Source organism: Cercospora beticola, chromosome 4 (genome assembly GCF_033473495.1).
Source record: "Cercospora beticola chromosome 4, complete sequence".
In the NCBI taxonomy this organism is placed as follows: domain Eukaryota; kingdom Fungi; phylum Ascomycota; class Dothideomycetes; order Mycosphaerellales; family Mycosphaerellaceae; genus Cercospora; species Cercospora beticola.
Genome location: NC_088938.1, coordinates 1,958,897 through 1,981,919, shown reverse-complemented (window position 1 = coordinate 1,981,919; position 23,023 = coordinate 1,958,897). Strand labels below are relative to the sequence as shown.

The following is a 23,023-nucleotide window of genomic DNA, read 5'->3' as shown; positions in this document are numbered from 1 at the left end:
GCGATTCATCAGCGGGTCTCCCAAGGGCCAGCTGTGCAGCCTGCTCACGGCCTCGCCGGCTCCAGTGCTCGAGACTCGGGTTGCCGTGAAATTGGAGTCGGCTACGCGCAGCACACAGTGCCAATCGTAACTCCTCTCTGCCTCGAGACAATGCACGAGCCCAACACACGAAGAAACTTGGGCATCAAAGCGCCGTCATATTCCTGGATTTAACTTTGGAGATGCGCGGCACAGTCGCAACCAGATTCGCCGCCTCGAGCCTCACGCTGGGAAGCGACGGAGAGGGTCCGGTAGAACCTCTGTAGGTTTCTCGGCGTGCATCTTAGCAACAAGTGAGACTGTCACGCGGAAACAAAACGCAACCATCTGCTGCAGACGTGGTCGTGCCGTGAAACTGCCTGAAATCTCGGTGTACGACGAGCGAAAGAGCAGGACCTGAGCCCGTCTTGTGCGCTCATCAGCGAGAGAGCAGGCTTGGCACAGGGTCGGCCCGCAGCGTCAAAAGCTACGTTCGGGGCTGTGATGTGATGTCAAGGCTGCGAGGAATATTTCGCGAGCATCGATCGCCCATCATCTCCATACGACAACGTCGATCGCAACCGGTCATGCTCAAGTCACCGCGACTACTGCAGCTCTTCCGCCAGACGGCATTCCACGATGCCACGCTGCGGGCGCCGATGAGGCAAACAATCGCGAGACGATTACCACAACTTCCGAGCCCAACAGCTCCTCAAAGGCGAGGATTGACGAGCGGGAATGCAAACGCGTTGCTAGGGAAAAGACTGTGGCGGACAGTCCAAGGCAAAGCCAGGCCGAATGTACGGACGCGTCGGGGTTACAGCAGTCAGGCAGCAGATGGCGCAAAGCCCCGATCTCTGTCGGAGCGGATGAAGGAGATGTCGCGGAAGTACGGTTGGACAGTGACAGGCATCTATCTCGGCCTATCAGTGCTCGACTTCCCGTTCTGCTTCCTAGCAGTGAAGTGGTTTGGCACGGAGCGGATAGCGGAGATAGAGCACAAAATTATGGATGGCTTCTGGGACATCGCCGAGAAGGTCATGCCGAGTTTGAAGGACAGACGACTCGAAAAGGAGGCAAGTGCTGCGGAAGAAGCTGCGGCTGCAGCGCGTGAGGCCGGCGACCAGGTTGCTGAACAAGCGAAGAGTAAGAATCCAGGTAGGTCATCGAGTAGCATGTCTTGCACTACCACATGGGCTGATAATAGTAGGTCTTGGTACACAACTCCTGCTCGCATATGGCGTGCACAAGTCGCTCATTTTCTTCCGAATCCCCATCACCCTGGCCATAACACCAAAGGTCGTCAAACAACTGCGAAAATGGGGCTGGCAAATTGGCAAGCCGAAGCCAACACCGGCGTAATTGGATACGAGTCGCATGTAAGATGGTCGTTTGGGAGAAATCACTCTCTGCTCAAAGCATTGTACAACAGGATAGAGGCGCTTCTGTCGGAAACTGCTGCCGTCAGGAGTTTGCGGGGCGGCAGCATTATAGATCAGCGAGCGCTTGCACTTAATAGATTTGGCCTGGTCCGGCCGACACATGTTCTCGACTCCTGTTTTCCTGCCATGGCGCGTCGAAGATTCCACCACTCGGCATCAACGATACCTCGAAGGCCGCACACTCTTCTCCAGGTGCCCGCAGTTGCGAGAGACTGATGAAAGGTGTTCGCGTCAGCAGGCGGCAGTGCAAGGCCAGCGACACGGTGCCACTGGACATGAGCAAGCTCAGCGGCCCAGAGACTGGTTCAAAAAATAAGAATAATCTAGAAGGTCACCGTAGTGACGTTTCAGAGATTAAACTGAAAAGAACAGATACCTGGGAGCAGTGGTCAACAAGCAGTCATTGAACTCGGGATGTGGCGCCAAACTCACTACACTTGATCTTCTGAACTGTTAGCGGTTGTGCAATGGATCGAAGAGGTGGAAGTGTGACTGACCTAAGCCAAAAGGCAAAGAGAGCTGGGGAAAAGAAGAAGAGGTTTGGTAGGGGAAGAAAGCCCTTCTTGTAGTGCCGGCGAGGGCTGCGGCCCGCTCAGAATCAACAAAACATCTGACCAATGAGAGCTCAGGATCACTGAGACGTTCATTGCTGCCTGGGGCGCGCGCGAAATTCTGACAATTTTGTGCGCGGTGAATGTTGAAGTGAAAACTTCACTTCACGATGCTTGGCATCAACGACCATCACGTGAGCCACGTGAGCAGTAACAAGATCGCGGACACGAAAGCGTCACAACACACTACTTGCAATGCAACGTCCCAGTGCTTGCCTGAGCGACCGTGAATACGCCGCAGACCTTTTACGCGAGCTCCGCGCCATGCGCCTAGAGGTTTGAGCCAGAGACGCGCAAGACGCCACGCATGTACGACCGACCAGGAGCATCCTCATTCACCACTCAAACAGTTACCATCACTGTGGAACAAAACAAAGTGTTTGGGAGCGTCTCAACATCAACCAATATGGCCAGATCGACATTCGCAGCACGAGGCATGCCGATCCTGCGATGGTGCCCAACATCGGAGATGCGTAAACCTTGTTCATCGGACAATGTGTGAGACGACTCGGGATGTCGCTCGGCGCGACAGAGCTGGGAGAGGGTGTACGGACCCAGTCGTCTAGATTCCGATCAGTGGCTTCAGTGCGGCGAAGCACTGCCTCGTTGGACTACGCAATAGGTGGTCTCGAAGCTGTCGGTCATGCGCGTTGACCTCTCGCCACCCTAGGCTATCTTTCCTGCCTCCAGCCGTACATTTGTTGCAGAGTACGAGAGTAGTGTGAGAGGTGCAACCATTTCACTGGCATGGTGAGCGTATCTGCCAACCCTAGGTTGTCTTCCCAGTTGTCAATGCTTACGAACACCTTCGACCCAAAGAACGTGCTGATGGAAACATATGTCAGTCAGAAACAAGGAGTGCTTCGCATCAGCGCCCTCGTCAAGGTCCTGGATCGCGCTCTTGCTGGTCCCCCACTTGCTCGCAGTTTTGCTCAACCTCTCGATTATCCTGCGGTCGTCTCATCCTGTCACCTGAACTCAATCTGCAGCCCACCTTTGCAAGAGTGGTATGAACAGAATCGTCACGACCGTACAAGTGTCTCATTCTGAGCCCCATCGAGCCCTTTCTTCTGCACGAGTAAAAAGAAGTGGCCAGCATGATGACCGCGGCGCATCCCTACGTTTCATTCGCCCTTTTCGCCAACCTCTGCGTGCTATCTCGTATATATCTCGACCAGATGCAGGATTCAAGTACGATAGGACAAGCTGGGAAGTCAAGACGATACTTGGTTGGACACAGGCGATCGAGCGCCCGGAAGCACCCTCTTACATTGTAGGGCAATGCAGTGACGACCAACTTCGCGCCATCGAGCTCAGATCACTTCGAAGAAAGATGAGTGGGCGCAGCCAGAGGTAATGTACAAGACTACCCCAAGCTGATATAGCATCATTCATGCTCTACTGCGAGGCATGTTGCAAGTCTGCAGCGCCTTGGCCCAATGTGGAGTTGGCGGGCGTTGGAGAGCTGCGTGCAGTACGAGGCGATAGAAGGAAGGGACCCAGTACGAAGAAAGGGAAGGAGAAGGCGTTGCACAGGCACCGTCGAGTGGACGATGGTGCACTTGCACCTTGTTCCTCCAAGAATCCTCCACCGAACATTGCTCGAGGCAGCAGCATGTCGGAAATGGAATTCCGATCATCTGTGTTCACTGGAAGAGCCAATAGGCACTGCTGATATAGGTAGTGAGATACATTGAGCTCCCCCTGGCCTCGCTCAGAGCTGTCCTTCCAACGCCCTTGCCACTTTGAGCAACCTCGACCGGGGCGTGAGTCTCACGATGCTTGTTCCTGTGTCGAAGCACGGTTGCGGAGTTCGACTTTCTGCGTTTTACATGGCCGAAGATTGTGCTAACCTTTCTTCACTATCTCGAACTGATTCGGCCCTACAGGCCGGACAGCCGCGTATATCAGCGCGATAAGTCCCAGTACGTGAGCTACATATCCAAGCACAGGCGACAATAAGACATGTAGTGCTATCATCCAGGGGCTCACGCCAGCATCAACGTCGGACAGGAAGGTTGCGAAAGCATAAGTGAACAAGCTAAACAGCAAGTGTACTTTCATCATGAGTGCAATAGTGTAAGGCATCGCAACCAGAGAGAACCGAAGAGCTGTCGCAAGCAAAGGCTCGAAGCCTAAGACGAACCACGCAACTGCGTCTGTGTCAGCGGAGAAATTTTTTGCATGTAGAAAGATTTCACTCACCAACGCCACATTTACCGAAGATGCCTACTTTCCAATTACCAGCAATCCAGCGCCTTCGTTGTTTCAGTAGATCCATGACTGTCCAATTGCTCTGCTCTCGAGCTACGCTTGGAATATGACCTTCTCGGTAGCCATGGTCCCACCATGCTCGGTTGGCGAACCAGAAGTCCTCAGTAATACATTCGGTGTTGAACGTGACTGCGTTCTCGATCTTGCCACTGGCCAGGAAGAATGAGCCATGAGCACCCCACAATGGCATATGAAGCGTGCTTTGCATGAACTGGAAACGTCCAAGGTCATCTCTCACACGACAGATCTCGGCGAAGGTCAAGAAAGGATTCTTCCAGTAATTGACTGTGTTGTACGTGATGATGCCTTGGCCCCAATCGTATTCAGTAGCACGCTCAATGAACGAGATGCATGAAAGGACGCAATGCGTGTCTACAATCGTCTCCTCGTCCAAATGTAAGACCCAGTCGTTGTCGCCGAGCTCCATTCTGAGTCGAAAGTATTCCAGTGCTCGGGCTTTATGCTTCGCCTTTGTCGGCGAGAATGACTTAGGAACGCGGATCATTGCGACGCCAACATCTTCTTGCTTGATGTCCGCTCCGGAACCCTCGTCAGTGAGGATAACGAAGCGAATTCGGTCGTCCAGCGTTTCCAAATCGCGCATCGCTCTCGATCGTTCCACAGTATTCTTATTGGTTCCTTTAGTCACTACAAGAATGTAGAGTTTGTTCCAGTCTCGCTCCTTCGGCTTATTCAGATACGAGAAATTGGTAGCAAACAGCACAGGGTAAGTCGAAGTTATGCCCAAGATCAAGATCGTGGACACGATTGCAACTTGCCAGGTAGTTGCGGACACTCGTTCTTCACTTTCAGATGCGAACAGAGGCGCAATGAAGTCACTCTCTATGGCGGCTGTAATGAAGTTAATGAATGATTGCAAAGATCGAAGCCCTCGTTGAAGACGAACCGTAGACGAGTCCCACGACCACGATATTGTGAACATATGCGCTCGAGGCAATGATTTTGGCGCTGCGTTTTGTTCTGTCATCGCCTTCGATTGTGTTTAAGAGTTGCAATCGCGAGTGCATCCATCGAGCACAGAGAAACACAAGCAGCAAGAAGCTGCATATTTGGAACGCTCGAGATGTCACTAACTCGCGGAAGACTTCGTAGCTTGTAGTTGTAGCCATTGTTCAGTTCGACCTTTCGAGTTTAAGCTGAGGCACGGCTTGTTGATGAGCAGATGGAGGCTTGCCACGGACACAGAACCGAACTTTTATACGTCTGCCTCATCAATGGAGAGTCGAGATCCCGGTCTTCGTAGTACTCTAGCATGTGGCAGAGCAGTCGACACGCATGCGTACAACCGCGAAGCATTGCACAGCCGTGTTTATGAACCCAGATAGTTCTAGCAGTCAATCAGCACTACCAGAGACTTACGATGCAGCGTCCATCTTCGGTCTTTACGGTTCTCAGGATCCATCATCGAAGCTTTGACGGACACACGTACCGCTCCAGCATCTTCGAACGACATATCTGAACCAATTGCATGCTATTGATAGGAGTTCGCCAATCACATCGTGTTGAGTAGATGACGAATGAGGTATGAAACTAGTAGGGTATCAAGTTGGGCGATTTCTTACTTGGCGGCACGCCGCCGATCGACGAGTATAGAGCTGAATTAGAGCCTTGACCATGCGTCGGCATCTTAGCAGCATTCACGAGAGTTTGTGTGCTCACCACAGGAGGTGCAAATATGTCGATGACCTTCATTCATCATGCATGGATTTCGTGATCACTAAAGATCTGGGTGGCCAGGTCCGGCGCCAAGGGTTCGAGGGTTTCGACAGTGCGGCCGCTCGTGCTACTCCTCAACTTGTCTTAGGGCCCAATCGCGTTCGTATCGATCACTCATCAAGTGCCACATGAAGAATATGCGGTCATTTCGGATGGACAGTCAATCCACCCCATGGTCGCGTTTCCGGGTATGACAGTGATCCGTGTCGGCGCCACGGAACAGTCACTATCCGAGCAAAACTTAGGAGAGCCTCCAAAGATTGGTGGGTAACCAACGAATGCCTCTGCGAAACTCCAATATCCGCGTCAAGTGCAGACATCATCACCAAGGTCTACCCGTCCTCTCGCCATGTCTATCGTTTGTCGATGTCATGTGGTGATGCGTCGTCCAAGACAAGATTCAGATGAGAGGTGTGTTGTGAGAGCGTATGAAGATTGTCATGATGAAGTTCGACGCTTCATCTAGATGCGTGCTAGCGATTTGGTCCGAATAGCTTGCCTAGAAGAAGATGTATCTTGCAAGTCCCCAAAGACGCGTGCGCGCCGAGACTTCTGTTCGATCCGAGATATACGACGTGAGGTCAGCGACGTGCCAGAAAGGCCCAGTTACCAAGCAGGCTTTGCTGCTGACGGGTTCTTATAGCTGTTAGCGACTAGCTGCCCATTGACCTGCCAAGTCAATAGCGCAGCTGATCTTGCGTCAGTCACTCGAAGTCCAAGATCCTCTAGGCGAGACCGCTGGCGTTCGTTGAGTGCTCTGGGTCAGCGCTAGCACTGCACTTCACAGACCTGCAGGGCGACGAACCCGACTCTATGCTGCGAGATCTGCGCCATTCCAGAAGCGCCAAGTCAAGCTCGTGGAGAGCGGATGAATCAGAAAGCAGGTCGGTGCCTGCATGCCATTGCCCACAATATCTCTAAAGTACACAGCGCTATGCGAGATGCTCAACAAACGCTACAAATCAATGAAAAAGCGCCGCCATGCAGACCGGGTATCTCTCGTTCCATCGTTCTGAAATCCAAAACTCCCTCCCCAAATATGAGCAGGACAAATTCCGCCGAGAAAGTCTCTTCTGTGCAATGCCGCTGTCGAATCACCCAAACAAACTCCCAAAGAAACCTTTCTTCCCATTACCAGGCTGCTCGTCGTCCAGTTTGAAGGACGTATTGAATCTTTCCTCTATCCCCGTCTCCTTGACATCACCAGGTAACACCCAGCTGCTCTGCTTGAGCTGAAAATTTGTCCCTTTCTCCGGAAATGTGACTGGTTTTACGCCTCGTCTCATTTGGGCCATGAAGTCTTTCTGCTGACTCAATGGTACTTGCTCCGGTACAGCCGGGCGGAAAACTGGATTGCGCAGCCGCCTTTCCATGCTCATTGGTGCTGGTGGTAGGCTACCGTAGAAGGGGCTCTGTCGCTGCTGTGGCTGGTAATGAAGTTTTTGCGCTTGCTCTTCTCTCAATCGCTCTGCTTCCTGGTCCATCTGTGATGAAACGCCCGAAAGTTGATTTCGAACATCGCCAAAGGCCAGTGGAGCGGCATTTGCTTGATTCGAGTATGTGTGTCGGGGTTGAAGGTTCGGCCTGCTGTCTAACATTCGTTGTGATGAACGCATGACTGGCCTGTCATCCGTTTCCATCGCGTCAAAGTCTCCGTCGCCGTAGTCAGAAAACTCCGGAGAAGGCTGTCTGGCTAGATACCTTGTTGTAGGTCGTAGCACAGGTTGTTCCGCCTTGGGCGCCAGGCTGTTGATGTCAAATTGTTGCGTTGTGTCGTCTCGCCTGAGATACTTCCACGGATCCTTCGATGATGGTTTCGGTGTGTGATGCTCATGCGCAGGTCCTGCTACTGCGCCAAGAATGTCCCTTTCACTCGGCTTCGGCATGATCTTGCCTTTCATGGTCCATTGTACTGCTTTTATGTTTCGGTTCGCCACTGCCTGCGTGACGAGCATGAACAAAATTGTGAAGCCATGTATCGCAATTGTTTGTTCCCTTTCGAGCTTGGTAGCTGATGAGCCAGACGACATCGTGTACCAAGACCAGCTCCTGACCAGTAGAATGATGAGCTGCATGTAAAAGTACGTTTGCTGGCCATCGATGGCCTCGATGCGTTTTGTGTGATGATACCAGAGTTTCAGGCTCGGATTGAACCAGAGCAAAACAGTACTGAGCGCGAGTGCCTTTGGTACAAGCGAGCTGAAGACACCATAGCAGGAGTTGTCAAAGGTGAATCGAAAGGTCTGCTGGACACATTCGCGGAGATGTGGAGCGAGCACAGCATTCACCTCGGTCTCTTCTGTTGAGATTCCGAAGAGGGTGTGCAGTATGCCATAAGCATGGAATGCAATCTGCGCCATATATCCAAGGAACAGTAGCACCCCAAGCATTCGTAGCAAGTTTCGCATAATCTTCTTGTCTGTACTGTCCCGTGTCCTTGTCGCAGCTTTACCACCTCTTCTTCTTGTATCCTGCACCAATTTTGCAGCGTTCTGTGACATGGCATAATAATCCGCTCGATTGATCATAGTCTGCGCAACTGCTGCGCATTTCTTGCACACTTGCGGGTACTTTTGTTCCAACTCCGCCTTGTACTTGGGCAATGCTCGCATTTTCATCCTGTACTCTCTGCTGTTCTCCTCGAGGTCTTCGGGAAGATATTCCGCCAATATCCGGTTGTACAGGTGCTGATTCTGGGTGCATGTCCGGCAAAAGGCCTGCTTTTGCTGGTGCTCGAGTGCATCGGGAAGTGGTTTCGTGAAGGACAAGAAGGGCCTGTTGTCAGGCATGGTCTGCGGCGGGGGTGATGCAGCTCGTTGTGGTGTGTCGATGATGTTACCCTTGCCGTCCAGGTAGTTGACGGCCTCGCAGCCAGAGCACTGGAACTCGACGACATCTTTGGGATATGGTTGTTTCGAGCCACAAAAGTGGCAGCGTATGCGGGAGAAGAGCATGATCACAGAGCTGGCGCAGCTTCCGTATTGTGGTCATCTGTGTGAGCGGCGGACACTTGAGCGCAATCTGTGGTCCTTATATTCGCTAGAGTGTGCTCTCGCAAGTGAATGATCGGCCGGTTGTCTGGCCAAAGATTGTTTTGGGACGCGTCGGGCGGATCAAGTTTGAACCGATGACATCACGTGTCTGAGACCCACTTTCTTCACTTACCAAAATAGAGACAACATTCGACTCCAGAGTTTGAGAATTGTGAATGCCGATAGATTGGAGACAGCTGAACCGAGAATCAGAGCAATCGAGATTTGCCCAGCTCAATGGTATCATTCATCATTACGCATGGTCATGTCAAGCCTCTATAATCCCTTCCATACCAAATCCTTCGCAACCTCGATCTGCCCAGAAAGTGGTGTATTCGCGCTCGAATTGCCCACCAGTACTGTGTACTTGCCCTTCTCCGATAGCCAAGCATCTTTGCCTTCGTGGTAGAAACTAGTAGCGTACTTCTTGGAGATCTTCACCTCCGCTGTCTTCGTCTGGCCAGGCTCAAGGAAGACCTTTGTGAAACCCTTCAACTCCTTCTTTGGCCTGTTGATGCTCGGCGTTTCTGGCGAGACATATACTTGAACAACCTCAGCACCACCAATCTTGCCAGTATTTGAGACTGACACGGACACGGTGATTTCGTCTGAATCTGCGACCTGCAGATTGCTGAGCTCGAAGGTCGTGTAGCTCAAGCCATGACCGAATGGGAACAGGACCTCCTTCTTTGTCTTCTCGTAGAACTTGTATCCAACGTACACGTCCTCGCCGTAGAAGACTCTGTTATGATCGCTGACATAGTTCAAGAAGGCCGGATTGTCCTCGTTGCGCTTCGGGAAGCTCAAGCTCAACTTTCCGCTTGGGTTCACATCGCCAAAGACCACGTCTGCCACGGCATTACCGATCTCGTTGCCGCCGTACCAAGCTTGAACCAATGCTTTCGCCTTATCGGCCCATGGCATCGTCACTGGTGTACCCGATTGGACAACGACAGCGGTATTGGGGTTTGCGGCGAGCACGGCTTCGATAAGTTCGTCGGATCCAGGTGGCAGGTCCATGTGCGCTCGATCGTATCCTTCCGATTCCCAGTCCGAGTTGAGACCTGTGACAAGCACGACTTGATCGACGCTCTTTGCAAGATCGACAGCGCGTTGAAGTTCGACCTTCGGGTCAAGCTTGCGGTGCACACCTATGCGAATACCGCCTGCACCGAATGCAGTAACGCCCTCTTTCTTATATGTGAGGGTCGGCATTGAGCCGAATTCCACGTGCACATCATAGGCTTTGCCCGCTTCGAGTTTGATGGTACCAATCTCTTCCTGTGTACCAACGCCGAAAAAGGAGTCACCTGGTGTTTGCTTGGTCTTGTTGTCAATAACGAGCTCGCCATTGACAAACAACTGAGCGGTTCCTGCCACCGAGCAGCTGAACTCATACTCAGCTGTATCTTCAGGCGTAAAGGTCGTGTCGATGTCGGAGTAGAACAGATGCGAATTTAGTTGCGGGTTCTTGTAGTCAAACAGGAAGATATTGGTGTCCTTGATGAGAAGCTCGTCAATAGCTTGCCTCTCTTTCCCGCTCGGAGGCTCGAGGTAGACTTTCATGATTAGTCCGGATCGACCATCTTTGGTCTTAGCAGCACGAGACAAGAGTGGTAGCCGTTTCCAGGCTGAAGCGCCAAGTGCGTACTGAGCTTCTGGCACTTTAGACTTGACTCCATCGAGTGGCGTTACTGCGTAGTAGGGCAGGAGTGATGCAGAGCCACCCCCAGAAAAGGCCGCAAATGCGGCATTCGGCCCGATGACAGCAGTTGTCTTTTCCTTCTTGAAAGGCAGCACGTTCTCCTCATTCTTAGTAAGGACCAAGCTGTTGGCCGCGACGTGTCTGAGAAGGGCAGCGGTTTCCGGTGTGTCGATGCTGGATTCTTCTGCGCCTTCCTCGATGTTCAAAGGCAGCAACTTCTTGATCAGCTTGAGGACTTCTGTCACTCTAGCATCGATGTGATGAGTTAAAAGCTTGCCGCAACGCAACGCCAGATCAACTTGCGGTCCTCGAAGAGACGGGGGCCCTGGCATTTCCAAGTCCAAGCCGGCCTTGATGGCCTCAGTTGTGGAGTAAACGCCAAACCAGTCTGACATGACAAGGCCATCAAAGCCCCATTCGTTGCGCAAAATCTGCTGCAGAAGCTTAGGGTTCTCGCTAGCGTGTGTTCCGTTAACGAGGTTGTATGAAGTCATGTATGCCCATGGTTGTGCGTCCCTCTGTGCGATCTGGAAAGGCATAAGATAGACCTCGCGAAGCGCTCGCTCTGAGACTATGCTGTTGCTGGACATTCGCTTGTCCTCCAGATCGTTGGCGACAAAGTGCTTGAGAGTCGCGGCAACGCCTGTTGATTGGATGCCGGCCACGGATGCTGCAGCGAGGTTTCCGGCAAGGACCGGATCCTCAGAATACGATTCAAATCCTCGACCGCCCAGAGGTGATCGTTGCATGTTCACAGTAGGACCGAGCAGGACTGAAGCGCCCTTAGCGATCGCCTCGCGTCCCATCAGCTCGCCGCTCTTTTTGAGCAGCTCCACGTCCCACGTAGCTCCAAGGGCCGTGCCTGTAAATGTCAGCCCCGTGCTTTGCTTCATATTCGCAGGAAATTGATCATACCGCAAGGCAGGCAAGCAGCTGGAACTCCATTGAAGAACTTTGTGCCTCGTACACCATTTGGTCCATCTGAGGTTCTGATAGCTGGTATCCCGAGCCGCGGAACGCCGGCCAAATGCCAGAAGTCAGTTCCTGATAACAATGAGACCTTTTCGGTGATGGTCAGCTGCGATAAGACGTCCTGGACATCGAAATCTTTATATTTGGCTGCCATTGTGCTTTGCCGGAAGGAGACGAGGAAGGATAAGAGGGAAAAGAATGAAAGCTGGTAGATGGGAATCTAGTCAGCAGCGACAACAGTCAATAAGTATACTGGTCACCAAGCGTTCAGGCTAACTCTCCGAGTGAAGTCCACAGGCGCCGTATCGAGCTATGCGACAGCCCCACGATGGCGTGCGGTTGCTTCCAACGGACCATGGGCCTCCGGGCCTGGGATCACGTCGTCAATGGTGCGCTTGCGGAGGCGACATGCAGGGCTGCGCACACTACATCTGCACCGCAACACCGGAACGAGGGCTGCCAAGGCGTAGCGATAGCCATTTGTACGCAGATGAAGCTGCTGGAGAAGACGACGTGCCAGGTGTCGTCGTGGAGGCGCAGTGTCGCGACGGCCAGCCGGGCCTGCACTCCGGGCCGAACTTCAACCTTGCAGCCCTTAATAATCACCGTTTCTCCACCACCCAGCGCGCCGACAGGTCATCTGGACATTATCGCCGCGGCATGCCACGTTGAGACAATACCGCCGACATGCTGGAGATGCTGTCGTCCCTTGGCAGAATACGTACGCCGCGTCCTCACCACTCACCGCACAGAGGCTAGAGGCCATGAACTGGGTAAGCAACAACAGATGAGCACGACACGAGGCCATCGGCGGTCCACCCCAAGAATTGGGGTATTTCATCACGTCTTCATCGTCGATAGCGCCTCAACCTCCCCAGTGGGAAAGAATCCCCACAGCTTCTCAGGTATCTCGGTCATATTCTCGAGAGCCACGCGCTGCGCCCTCTCCGCCACCTCGAGGAAGTTCTTCTTGACGTCCTCCCATTTGTGCTTGCCATCGACAAGTTTGAAGTCCCTCTTCCTAAACTGGCCATCAACGAGGACATGCTGAATATCGCCCACGTTGGCATGAAGCATGACAGCAGCCACCGGATCTATCCAGCCCAGCATATTGGGTGAACCTCCATCGAACACCACAATATCAGCTTTGGCTCCGACCTTTAGCACACCGATATCGTCACGCCACAGCGCTTTGCCTCCTTGACGAGTCGCTAGAAGAAAGCCTTGTTCGGCTGAAAGCGGCGTCCTACGTGGCAGCAGTCCGGTCTCTTGAAGGTGCTTCTGGAAACTGGTATCACGAACTTTCTGCAGCCAGATACGCGCTTGCGTGAGGATGTCTCCAGAAAATGTGAAAGCTATGTCCACGCCCAAGGAAGCTTGATCCGATACGAGATGGGCAGTCGGGTGTCCATGGCCACAATGCAGCTCGGATTCTGGCGTGATGGAAATATGCATGTTCTGGTCGCGCAGGACCTTTCGCTCCGCGTCAGTCAGATATCCCGCGTGTGACAAGATAATGGGTATCTCGAGGCTTGGTAAGTTTTGTTCCACGAGCGACTCTGGCGAGCTGTGCATTGCTGGCCAAGGACCGCCGACGTGATGAATCGTGATGGCTTTCATGTTCGTTGCTCTGCTGAAGATCAATAGCTGCTTGGAGACATTATTTTGGCGACGACTTACTTGACCATTTTCCTCACACCCTCGAACTCCTCCTCTTTGGCTCCGGCAAGCCCTTGATAGGACATGCCAAGCGCCACCACATCGCTCCTATCATCACCTCCGGCGATAGTCTGCAATGTATCCCATTGCTGACCCACGTCGAATCCATCTATGTTCTTCTGCGGTTCAGAGCACCACCAAACTCGGGCTCCACTGTCGACTGCAGCTTGATAGCCATTCTTCATCACCTCCGGATTCCAGCATGCGTGGTCGTGGTCCAGAACTGTGGTGACGCCCCCATTGAGGCCTTCGAGAAATCCTTCGAGAGCACTCCAGTACACGCCTTCAGCAGAGAACGCCTTGCGAGCAGTGTCGCCAGCAGGAGCGAGCCAGTCGAGGTAGTGCGTCAAAGTGATATCCGGCGTCATTGTGCGATAGGCCGTCATCCAGGCGTGAAAGTGGGTATTGACGAAGCCTGGGGAGATGATTTTGCCTGCGACATCAATGATCTCGCAATCATCTGGTATATTGTGCTGAGCACCGTCTTCGAAGATGGAGTCGATGTTCCCATTGATGATCAGCAGCGATGCCTTTCTGAGCACTTTGATTGACTGGCTACCCTCATCAAAACTGAGAACAGTGCCGTGCTGGAGTAATTTCGAGTTGGACGCCATTCTGAATCCGCTTCACTTGCTAGAACGCAGGTTAAGTGAAGAAAGGCGGCCGATCCATATATATGAAGCACGAATACGTCAGTCAATGGCCCACTTGGCTGGAAGCAGGTGCATAGCTCGAATCCTACTAACAAACAGACACACTCATCAAAGCACTAAATCCGTCGATGGATTCAGCAGGAGCATAAGTCAACGACATTCGGCCTAACTCCGAAGGACGACCATGGTGAACGTGTCACAATATCGGCGGTCCACACAATGTCGATCATTGCCTTAGCAAGCCGACGGAGACTTCCCAAGGCCGAAGAGCGATACTTGGCGAATGCATAACGTGGCTCCAGCTCACTTACACTACTGTCGAATCGCTCATTGTTCTAGATGTGCTGAAAGAATCTGGTACAGTGACAACGATTCCCGATGCACAACTTTTGCAGAACATGCTCCAAGGCAAAAGCAATTAATCCCAAGCTCCTTTAATGTGGAAAGTAGAGAGTGGACGAGACTTGCATTTTATCTGGCCAGAATCCCTCGTTGACACTTCTTCCAACACAAAAAGATTGAGCTCGTGAACCCGAATCAGATATCAACGCTTGTCGCGTGAAGGTTTGCACAATTGCTCAACTAGTGATTCAGAAAAGGCAGGAGCTGAGTGGTCTCGAACAAATCTCAGCCTGAAGCTCTCTTCAGGATCTCACATTCGTTAGGGCTCACAACAGAGCAGGCTTAGGGATCGAAACCGCTTCGCTGCTTGAAGGAGGTCAAATATTGACTTCCGCCGCTTTTCATGACTGTATTGACTGCTGCGCAATTAATCGACTGCGACTGGCTCATGCTTCTCTCTTTTTCACACAAGCGGTGACTATATTGAACGACCGCTCACTTCATCTACTCTTGACATGACTCACTTCACACCCACGCTGCGCCTAATGACTAATCACGCATGACTCAAGAAGCTTCCACTTCCGCCCCACATCACACACATCATAAATTCTTCCACGCACCTTTCTTCTTCCTCTCCCCACAATCAACACACACAACAACACAGCAGCAGCCAACCACCTCGAACAGATCCTTCCAATCTCCAATGTTGTGGGACGTGCGCGCGACCTGTCTTCTTCGGAGCTGGCCATAGTCCCTTCACTTCCACCAGCCGTCTCTTCGGAGGTATGATTGCTGGTCGTTGGGTTGGGATGAGTGGACTATTGACTGAGCGGCGGGGACGGAGGGATCAGCCTGCTTTTGCGGGTGTTCTTGGGACGTGGTCTGCTGTTTGGCGTTGCTGTTGTTTATGATCTTTTTCATTATGTCGTTCGCTGGAGAGGCGAGGGCGTAGAGAAGAGGGTGGTGAGCTGGTGCGGAGGCAGTGAGGTGGAGCTGGTGAGAAGGTGTGTCGTGTGAGATTGATGAAGTTTTGTACAAGTATTGACAGCGCAACCTCCGTCTCCCTGGCCGTCACTGACATTTCCAGAAAGCACTTACGGCAGCCGCGACTGTGTACATAGCTTTGCTGTTCTTTCCTCCCGAGCCTCGACCCTCCTCACTATTCTGTGTCATCTCCGACCTCCTGTCCTGCCCCAATCTCGGCCTCGTCAACACCATCCTGGTCTGCCTTTTTCGACATCCTGCGCCTGCCACCTTCGTTCTGCTCTGCCTCTTCACAAGCGCCTTGCTCCCCGTCCCTGTCCACCTTCGCGCTTTGTTCGCTGATAATCAAACGCATCAGAGACTTCACGCGCTACACGAGCGTCCTCCGCCACTGCCATCAGCCTCGCCATCGACCTCCTTCGGTCCTTCTCAACGCCGACGGCCCACGAGTCATCCCAAGCCTGCTCGTCCTCTCGCCGAACCGTCTCGGCCACGGCCTGCAACCGAGCGTGCATGTCATCATCCAGCGGGTCAGCTGCATATAGACACTCGTAGTCGTGCTGCAAAGCGTGCGCCAGATGCTGCAGTGCCGGGGGTTGGTCGGCACCTTCGTCGTTCATTTGCGGGATGTTCGCGACGCCAGGAATATCTTCGTTAGCAGTGGGGACCTGCTGCTGGTAAGAAGAGTTGCATGGAGGAGACTGACTACATTGTGCTTTCGTCAGATGGCGCCAGATAGGCAGAATTTGGCTCCAATTACGGTATCAGCTCCGCCAGCATACATCGATGCGGCAGACCAGGTGGCAATATCTTCTTCTTCGGCAGTCATACGCCCATCGGATTTCTCGTATACGCTGGACACAAAGGAAGGTTCGCGATGCCCTGCCTTCATCTGTCGCTGCGCAAATCGCATTGGCACATTGCCTAGCTTGAGAAACGTCTTTTGCCATAGACGAGCTGTGCGCTTAAAGCCTGATCCAGGCATCCAGTCTGGTACGTACTTGACTACAATCTTGTCAGCGTCATATGTTGGTGTGATATGCCGCATCTTACACGCAGGTATCAAGTCCACGATCCAAGCTCCCGGTGCAGCAGCGTGAGAGAATTGATCCATGGCATCTTCAGCAAGCTTGATGAGAGGATCTTGCTTGTGCGGCTCGATATCGTAACCATATGTCAACTTCAGAATAACGGCACCAGCTTCAGTTCTGACATGCTGCAACAGATCATTTGGGTTCTCGAGCACTCTCACTAGAAACCTTTTCACCTCTGTTTCCAAAAGCGGCATAAATTTGACCAGAGAACTCTGCGATCCAATTACATTGTGAAAATGTCTTCGGTAGGCGCGAAGTCTGCGAGGAGCTTGGAACATCATGATCTTGTTCCATCCGCACATTTCGCCCGCGAAGACCATGGACGGGCGGGTATAGCTCACAGTAGCCCGTTTCTCAAGAAGTTCCATAGCCAAATCTGCTGAATTGATAACAATGATTGTCTGCCCAAGGATGTGCAAAGAGCTGATCGGGCCATAGAGCTCCTTGTGTTTAGTCCAGACCTCATATTCACGCTCTCCAGGCCTTGGCAAGTCACGGAGATTCCCCAGAAGAGGTAGGCCTTTGGGACCTGGAGGCAGTCCTGGCCTCTTCTTGTTGCCTAGGATGGAATATAGAACGGTACAGCCAACTGCAACTATGAGGCCAATGAGAGTATTCAAAGCGGCCATTTTCCAGAGCATTGTGTCCAGGCGCAATGCTAGGCTGTGGCAGGCGGCGCGTTGCAGTATATGGTATCCATCAGAAGTGAATGGGCCTCATGCGCGCAGGATCCGAATCCCTACACTTTCGCTGACCAAAGCTCTGGACTATTGGGCAGTCGCGCTTCGCCAGTTGTCGCAAATCCTAGCTTGAGCATTATCTTTGTGCTCAGCTCATGCACGAGGAAGCTATCCATGACATGTGTCGCCAAAGAGTGAGTTGGCTGCGTGAAGAGCGTGAGGTTCAGGTTGACGCGTGTGTTGAAGATAGGTCCGTTTTCGCGCAGAGGTATTCGTGGCCGTTTCGGCATGTTCAATTTTATATCTACGAATGGTCATCGCGTTCACGCCCAGGAGCAACTCGTCTTCGTTCTCGAAAACCTCTCATGCTATCTTCCACTCCCCAGCCGTCATGCAAGAGCTCGCTTATGCCTTCCAGCTCTAGTCCAGCCGTTTCGGGGTAGATCTTCCAAATCATAACCCAGCCGAAAGCACAGATCATAGCGTAGGACGCAAAAGTGATACTGGCTCCCAGGAAGTTCATCATTGGCAGGAATGTCATTCCGATGATGAAATTCGAGCTCCAGTTGACAGCAGTGCTAGCACCAGACCCCACAGAGCGCACGCGTAGAGGAAACAGCTCCGATTGTTGCCAAGGCACAACGCCCAGCCCGGTAGCATATGCTGCAACGTAACCGATCAGACTGAACAGGAGGACGATCGACCAGGATGCGCTTCCCGTTTGCGCAGCGACTGCTGTTTCTGAATCATTCGTGGGAATGAATTCGAACGAGAAACTGCAAGCCACTAGACCGAGGACCATGAAGGGGATCGTCCATAGTAGAATTTTGCGCCGTCCTACGCTGTCGATAAAAGCGAAGGCCACGATTGTGAAGATGAAGTTGGTCAATGCTACCGATAAAGAAGTGCCGATCGGAGACGTGAATCCGACCATGGCGAAGATTGTCGCGCTAAAGTACATTAATGAGTTGAATCCACAGAGCTGCTGCAGAGCTTGGAGCATGCAAGCTATAATCAGGGCCCGACGATTTGCAGGTACCATGATGAGTTCATTTGTCGCATCGCGGAATCTGTTGCTGTCGTTACTGCTCGTGCTAAAGCCCTGCATAGCTTTGTCCTCTGCCTGAATTTCTGCTTGGATGCTCGTCAGTACGTGCTGTACGACAATATCTCTGTCTGATGCTGGCAATGTAGCATATACATCTTGCAGCACTTGGCGTGCTCGGTGATCTTCGCCTGTCTGCAAAAGCCATCTTGGTGTTTCCGGCATCCAGAATAGCAGAACAAGTTGCAGCAAAGCTGGCACTGCGCCAACGCCGACCATGTACCGCCAGCCATGGGGAAATGCTGCGAATCCCCATCCGATCAAATATGCAACGACTTGGCCACCAGTAATGAAGAGCGATTGTATAGTAACCAGCCGTCCACGTAGTTCGGCAGGTGCCAGCTCGGTGATGTATAAAGGAACCGCACCAGATGCGACGCCTACGGCAGCACCAACAAGTGCCCTTCCTGCGGCCATGATCCAGACATAGGTAGCCAGGGCCTGAATCACAGCGCCGAGTGCGAACAACATCGCTGGGACCAGGATGACGGACTTTCTGCCATATCGATCTGCAAAGAAGCCCGTGCTCGGTGCTGAAAGCAGTGCGAAGAGTGAGGTGATGGCGGTTACAATACTCTTGTCGGTTGTCGTCAAAGGCCGATTGGAGAGATCTGTGCCGATTGAGACCAGTGTAGAACTGATGACACCCGTATCGAAACCAAACAGAAGTCCAGATATGCCGGCGGACAGGGTGAGGAAACGTATTACCGGACCTGCATTGCGGAGGGTGACCTTGACTGGCTGGCGGGAACTGATGAGGTGCGGCGCATCTCCTGGGCCTGATATGAGCGGCTGGTTCGCATCCGCGTCGATGTGGTCGTGGCGCATGTCGCCTAGCTCGATGGATTCATCCAGATCCGCAGTCGCTGTTGTTGGAGAACGAGTGAGGTTCAAGGAGGACGGAGGGACAGCAGGCCACGGGGAAGGTGGACTGGCGTCGTTTCGGAAAGGCTTGCCGGCTGCCACATCAGCTGGCATCGTCGCGTGGTCGAAAACATGTCGATTTCGGCGCGGAAGAACATGGACAGTGGTGTATGTTCAGACTTCCGCCCCAAGGAGCCAAAGGAGCTCTATTGCAGTCTGGATAATCAGAAGGCCCGTAAGGCTGCAGAGAACGTGGTTCGCTTCGAGGTGGAGTTGTCTGTAGTGCGACCGTCGGCAGCAAGTGCAGCCGTGGCTTGTCTCAGCAGCCCAGACGCAGACTCAGACTCGCAGACCACCACCAATCACGCAGCTTGCCATTGCGGTGACCTCGCTGCCAGCAACACCGTCGACGACATCTCCGCGCCCTTCGCAACCACTGCTCCGCAATGGCGACCGCAGTGCCCAAGAACGCCATATCGAAGGCGGCGAAGGCAACGCAGCTCAATGTGCGCTCTGCACGCCCTCCCAGAGTACGGCGCCAGCACTGACCGGCCAACAGAAATACACCGTCCAACCCCAGGGCATATGGGGACGGATACACAAGTTCTTCGCCCTCGACCCCGGCCGATCGAGCGGTGTCCCTCTTAATCCGCACTTTCGCAACCCACCCCCGGGCGGAAACGATCCTACGGAATACATTGACCCTGTGACGGTGCCCGCCGCTGACCTCGCCGAGAACCCATACTGGAAGCGCGATGTGCGCAGGTCATACCCTAGGCTGTCCACTGTGACACAGTCGGACGTGGTGGGACTGTTGAGCGTAGGCTCGGCTGCGGCGCCAAAGGACACGCTGAAGATTGGAGATGCGGGCAAGACACAATTGGTGGAGGTCAAGGAGGAAGGCGAGAAAGGATTGAGCACATATTTCGAGAAGAACAAGCAGGTGTTTCAAAATGTGCTAGGGCCTGATGGACTGCCACCGCTCCCTACAAGCAGGCATTTGGGAACGCACAATACAAGCGGCGCCTACTCTCTCCGCAAGGAGGAAGAGCAGACATACGGCCCAGAGTAAGTACTGCGAAAAGTCCTTGATCATCGGACCAGACGCTAACGTGGCAACAGCTACCCATGCAGAACCTTCGTATAGGTGTCGCAGGAATGTATTCGAGGTGCAGCAGAAGTGTAGACGTACATACCTTTCCCATGTATTGTTCAAACTCCTATTTTTGTGTTCGAGGTGAGTGACGGGAGGTAGGCTCGGAAGTCGCGACTTCCTCACTCAAGACACGCGAGACGCGTCCACACGACACTTCAACTTTGATCCTCATCTTCCCAGATACCACACGCTGCATGCTACACGGTACTTACTACACCCAATAGCGCCGGCGCGCGTCAGCAGCGACGAGAGCGAACGCCCGGTCCCGCCCCTCGAAGAGATCATTTTCAGCTGCGGTGTCTGTCAGGCGACCGTCTCCGACCTGTATCCTGCCAATGGCGACAATCCGCATTCGCACTCAGACACTGACGATGGCATGGGCACGAAGCTCTGGATCGCAAACTGCGTGCATGTCTTCTGCGGGCGCCATCTGGAGGGCGGCGGTAAGCCTCACTCGATGCGAACGCCATTGGATTGGGGAGCTGACAGCGCAGGCGTCCCGTTCCATGCGAGTGATCAACCTCCACAGGCCATCTGCCCAGTCTGCGTTCGAGCGAGCAACAATCATGAAGTTCGCAATCTTTACGGTATTCGCGGCTTGACCGAAGACAAACTCGATCCTGCGATACCGAGTGACTATGTCAAATGCCCTCCAGTCTCACTGGACGGGGACGACCCCGGCGTGGAGGCTCTTCGCGTGAGTTAAGCCCGTTGGTGACTGTATGCAGCGCTGATTGTGCTGCAGTTCCAGTATAGTCGGATGAAAACGTATTCCCAGGAGGTCACAAAACGCTGGAAGTCTGCCGATCGCAAGCGTCGCACCTTGGAGAGCACTTTGCACAAAGAGCGAAAGCACCATCGCAAGTTGCAAGCCGACTACGAAGCCCTGCAGAAGCGCGGCCAAGAAGCGGAAAGAAAATTGCAAGGCTGGGAGGCCCGCAAAGATCAAATCCGACACTACATGGGTGCTGTTGGAGAAATGGCTCGGTGAGTCTACTTCCACACGCACACACGGCAAAACTCACAAAAGGTAGCGATATTCAGACGATGCGCCAGGAGCTGGCAAGGCTCGGTTACCATATTGAGAGGAAGACCTATGGCCTCGAAGACATTGCTGCTCCGCCAAATGCACGAGCTGCTGCGGCACGGCCGGTTGATTCCTCCACCACACTAGGTATGTCCCCGGAGTGCGGCGAGGGTTTAGATCTGCTAACACCAGCAGTCGATGAGCAACATCGCACTTCATCGTCAAAGCGCAAGCGTGCAGACTACGAAGCTTATCCAGATGACGAGCAGATAGAGCAGGAGCTCGCACAGGATGACCACCAAACGATGCCGCCTCCACCATTGCCGCCTCCACAGCTGCTACCTCCCAGAGCATCTCAACAATCGGAGCCTGAAGCAACGAAGAAGCATAGCCTGGCCATGATTCGACCTCGGGTGCGAGACCTACCTGAAAGAGCACGTCAACGAAAACAGCTGCCTCCGCAGCACGAGTACGACGAAATCAGTGCTAGCCACTACGATGACCATGCGACGGGACCAGAGCAACTGCACTCGTTGCCTGATTTACATGCCATGAATCTGAATGACAGAGTGCAGCCGAGAGCGTCCTACAATGCATTCTATGAGCGGCCCAGGGAACACGCTGTGGAGCCCGCCCAGATGCCATATTCACAGGCCCAAACAAGGAGCCAAGCTGCAGCTAGCTCTTACTCACCGCGCGGCCCTGCACAGTACTACGCAGCGCCATCAGAGCGTATCACGTATAGAAGTTCGGCAGCCGCCGAGCAGAGGCTCAGCACAGCACACGAGGGCTCGCCATACGCCGCGCCCAGCGAGTATTCTGAGCCCATTGCTCGAGCTCCTTCCCAAGCTCCTTCCCAAGCTCAAGCACCACTAAATCTGGCCGCACGTAGCCAACGATCAAACTTTCGCAAGCTTCCTATGCAGCCTCCCATTCAGCAGAATATGGCTCAGCGGCGGCACATTGCAGCGCAGCCAGGCGCCTCGGTGCTCAGCCCCTTCTTCAAAAGCGGCAACTCACACGAGCCAAAATCTGCTTCGAAGCCGCCTTCCGTTTCTCGAAGAGCGCCTCGGCCTGCTCACCATGATCAAGCAACGAATTGTGAAACATCTGCATCTCACGGTCTCATGCTGCCACCACGAGGGAACGACAGAAGACGCGAGACCAGGACCAAAGGCACTCTGAGTGAGGCTCATTACGATGCGATCCCTGCTGATGAAATGATCTATCGAAATGGAGTTGCGTCCTATCGAGATACCCCTGGAGCTTCACGTCGTGGCATGGAATACAGGCCAAGCTCTTTGTGGCCAGACCGAGCTGCTCCTCCGCTTGTGCCAGCACCGTACTCCTCCCGCGTGAGAGCACACCCTTCGCAGACACCTCGTGGTGGCAGAGTCACATTGCCACCTTCGTCGATGAGCCAGCGAGGCTGGGATCCGCAAGTGTCACAGATTCGTGGTGTCCGGGGAGCAGGCCCGCCTTCTTCACATTATCACGCAAGGTCGAGCGGAGTCCCGCCTTATTCGTCGCGTGGCCCGCTGTACTCTGATAGAGCCTTCTCTCAGCGCTGAATTTCTCCATTGGTGGCGGTGCGCTATTCCAGACTTG

General features: G+C 53.3%; 7 protein-coding genes across 7 annotated transcripts; 2 read left to right on the top strand and 5 right to left on the bottom strand.

The window, feature by feature from the left end:
* Window positions 1–887: 887 nt before the first annotated feature.
* On the top strand, window positions 888–1,380 carry RHO25_006423 (uncharacterized protein; the record flags this gene model as incomplete). The annotated part of the gene is made up of 2 exons (XM_023597251.2): window positions 888–1,176; window positions 1,229–1,380. The coding sequence occupies 2 exons, from the start codon at window positions 888–890 to the stop codon at window positions 1,378–1,380; spliced, it is 441 nt and encodes a 146-aa protein (XP_023451700.2).
* A 2,539-nt stretch (window positions 1,381–3,919) lies between these two features.
* RHO25_006422 (uncharacterized protein) lies at window positions 3,920–5,475 on the bottom strand (the record flags this gene model as incomplete). Its single annotated transcript, XM_023597250.2, has 3 exons — window positions 3,920–4,224; window positions 4,277–5,197; window positions 5,253–5,475. 3 exons carry the CDS (start codon window positions 5,473–5,475, stop codon window positions 3,920–3,922), a joined length of 1,449 nt encoding a protein of 482 aa, XP_023451699.2.
* A 1,701-nt stretch (window positions 5,476–7,176) lies between these two features.
* On the bottom strand, window positions 7,177–9,036 carry RHO25_006421 (uncharacterized protein; the record flags this gene model as incomplete). The annotated part of the gene is made up of 1 exon (XM_023597249.2): window positions 7,177–9,036. The coding sequence occupies one exon, from the start codon at window positions 9,034–9,036 to the stop codon at window positions 7,177–7,179; it is 1,860 nt and encodes a 619-aa protein (XP_023451698.1).
* Window positions 9,037–9,390: 354 nt separating this feature from the next.
* RHO25_006420 (uncharacterized protein) lies at window positions 9,391–11,945 on the bottom strand (the record flags this gene model as incomplete). The annotated part of the gene is made up of 2 exons (XM_023597248.2): window positions 9,391–11,681; window positions 11,735–11,945. The coding sequence occupies 2 exons, from the start codon at window positions 11,943–11,945 to the stop codon at window positions 9,391–9,393; spliced, it is 2,502 nt and encodes an 833-aa protein (XP_023452361.2).
* A 686-nt stretch (window positions 11,946–12,631) lies between these two features.
* RHO25_006419 (uncharacterized protein) lies at window positions 12,632–14,124 on the bottom strand (the record flags this gene model as incomplete). Its single annotated transcript, XM_023597247.2, has 2 exons — window positions 12,632–13,421; window positions 13,472–14,124. 2 exons carry the CDS (start codon window positions 14,122–14,124, stop codon window positions 12,632–12,634), a joined length of 1,443 nt encoding a protein of 480 aa, XP_023452362.1.
* A 1,655-nt stretch (window positions 14,125–15,779) lies between these two features.
* Window positions 15,780–19,346, bottom strand: RHO25_006418 (uncharacterized protein; the record flags this gene model as incomplete). The annotated part of the gene is made up of 5 exons (XM_023597246.2): window positions 15,780–16,190; window positions 16,250–16,494; window positions 16,543–17,246; window positions 17,339–17,567; window positions 17,624–19,346. The coding sequence occupies 5 exons, from the start codon at window positions 19,344–19,346 to the stop codon at window positions 15,780–15,782; spliced, it is 3,312 nt and encodes a 1,103-aa protein (XP_023452365.1).
* A 332-nt stretch (window positions 19,347–19,678) lies between these two features.
* RHO25_006417 (uncharacterized protein) lies at window positions 19,679–22,986 on the top strand (the record flags this gene model as incomplete). The annotated part of the gene is made up of 8 exons (XM_023597245.2): window positions 19,679–19,738; window positions 19,792–20,300; window positions 20,355–20,373; window positions 20,696–20,831; window positions 20,883–21,085; window positions 21,134–21,375; window positions 21,423–21,562; window positions 21,611–22,986. 8 exons carry the CDS (start codon window positions 19,679–19,681, stop codon window positions 22,984–22,986), a joined length of 2,685 nt encoding a protein of 894 aa, XP_023452366.1.
* Window positions 22,987–23,023: the final 37 nt, after the last annotated feature.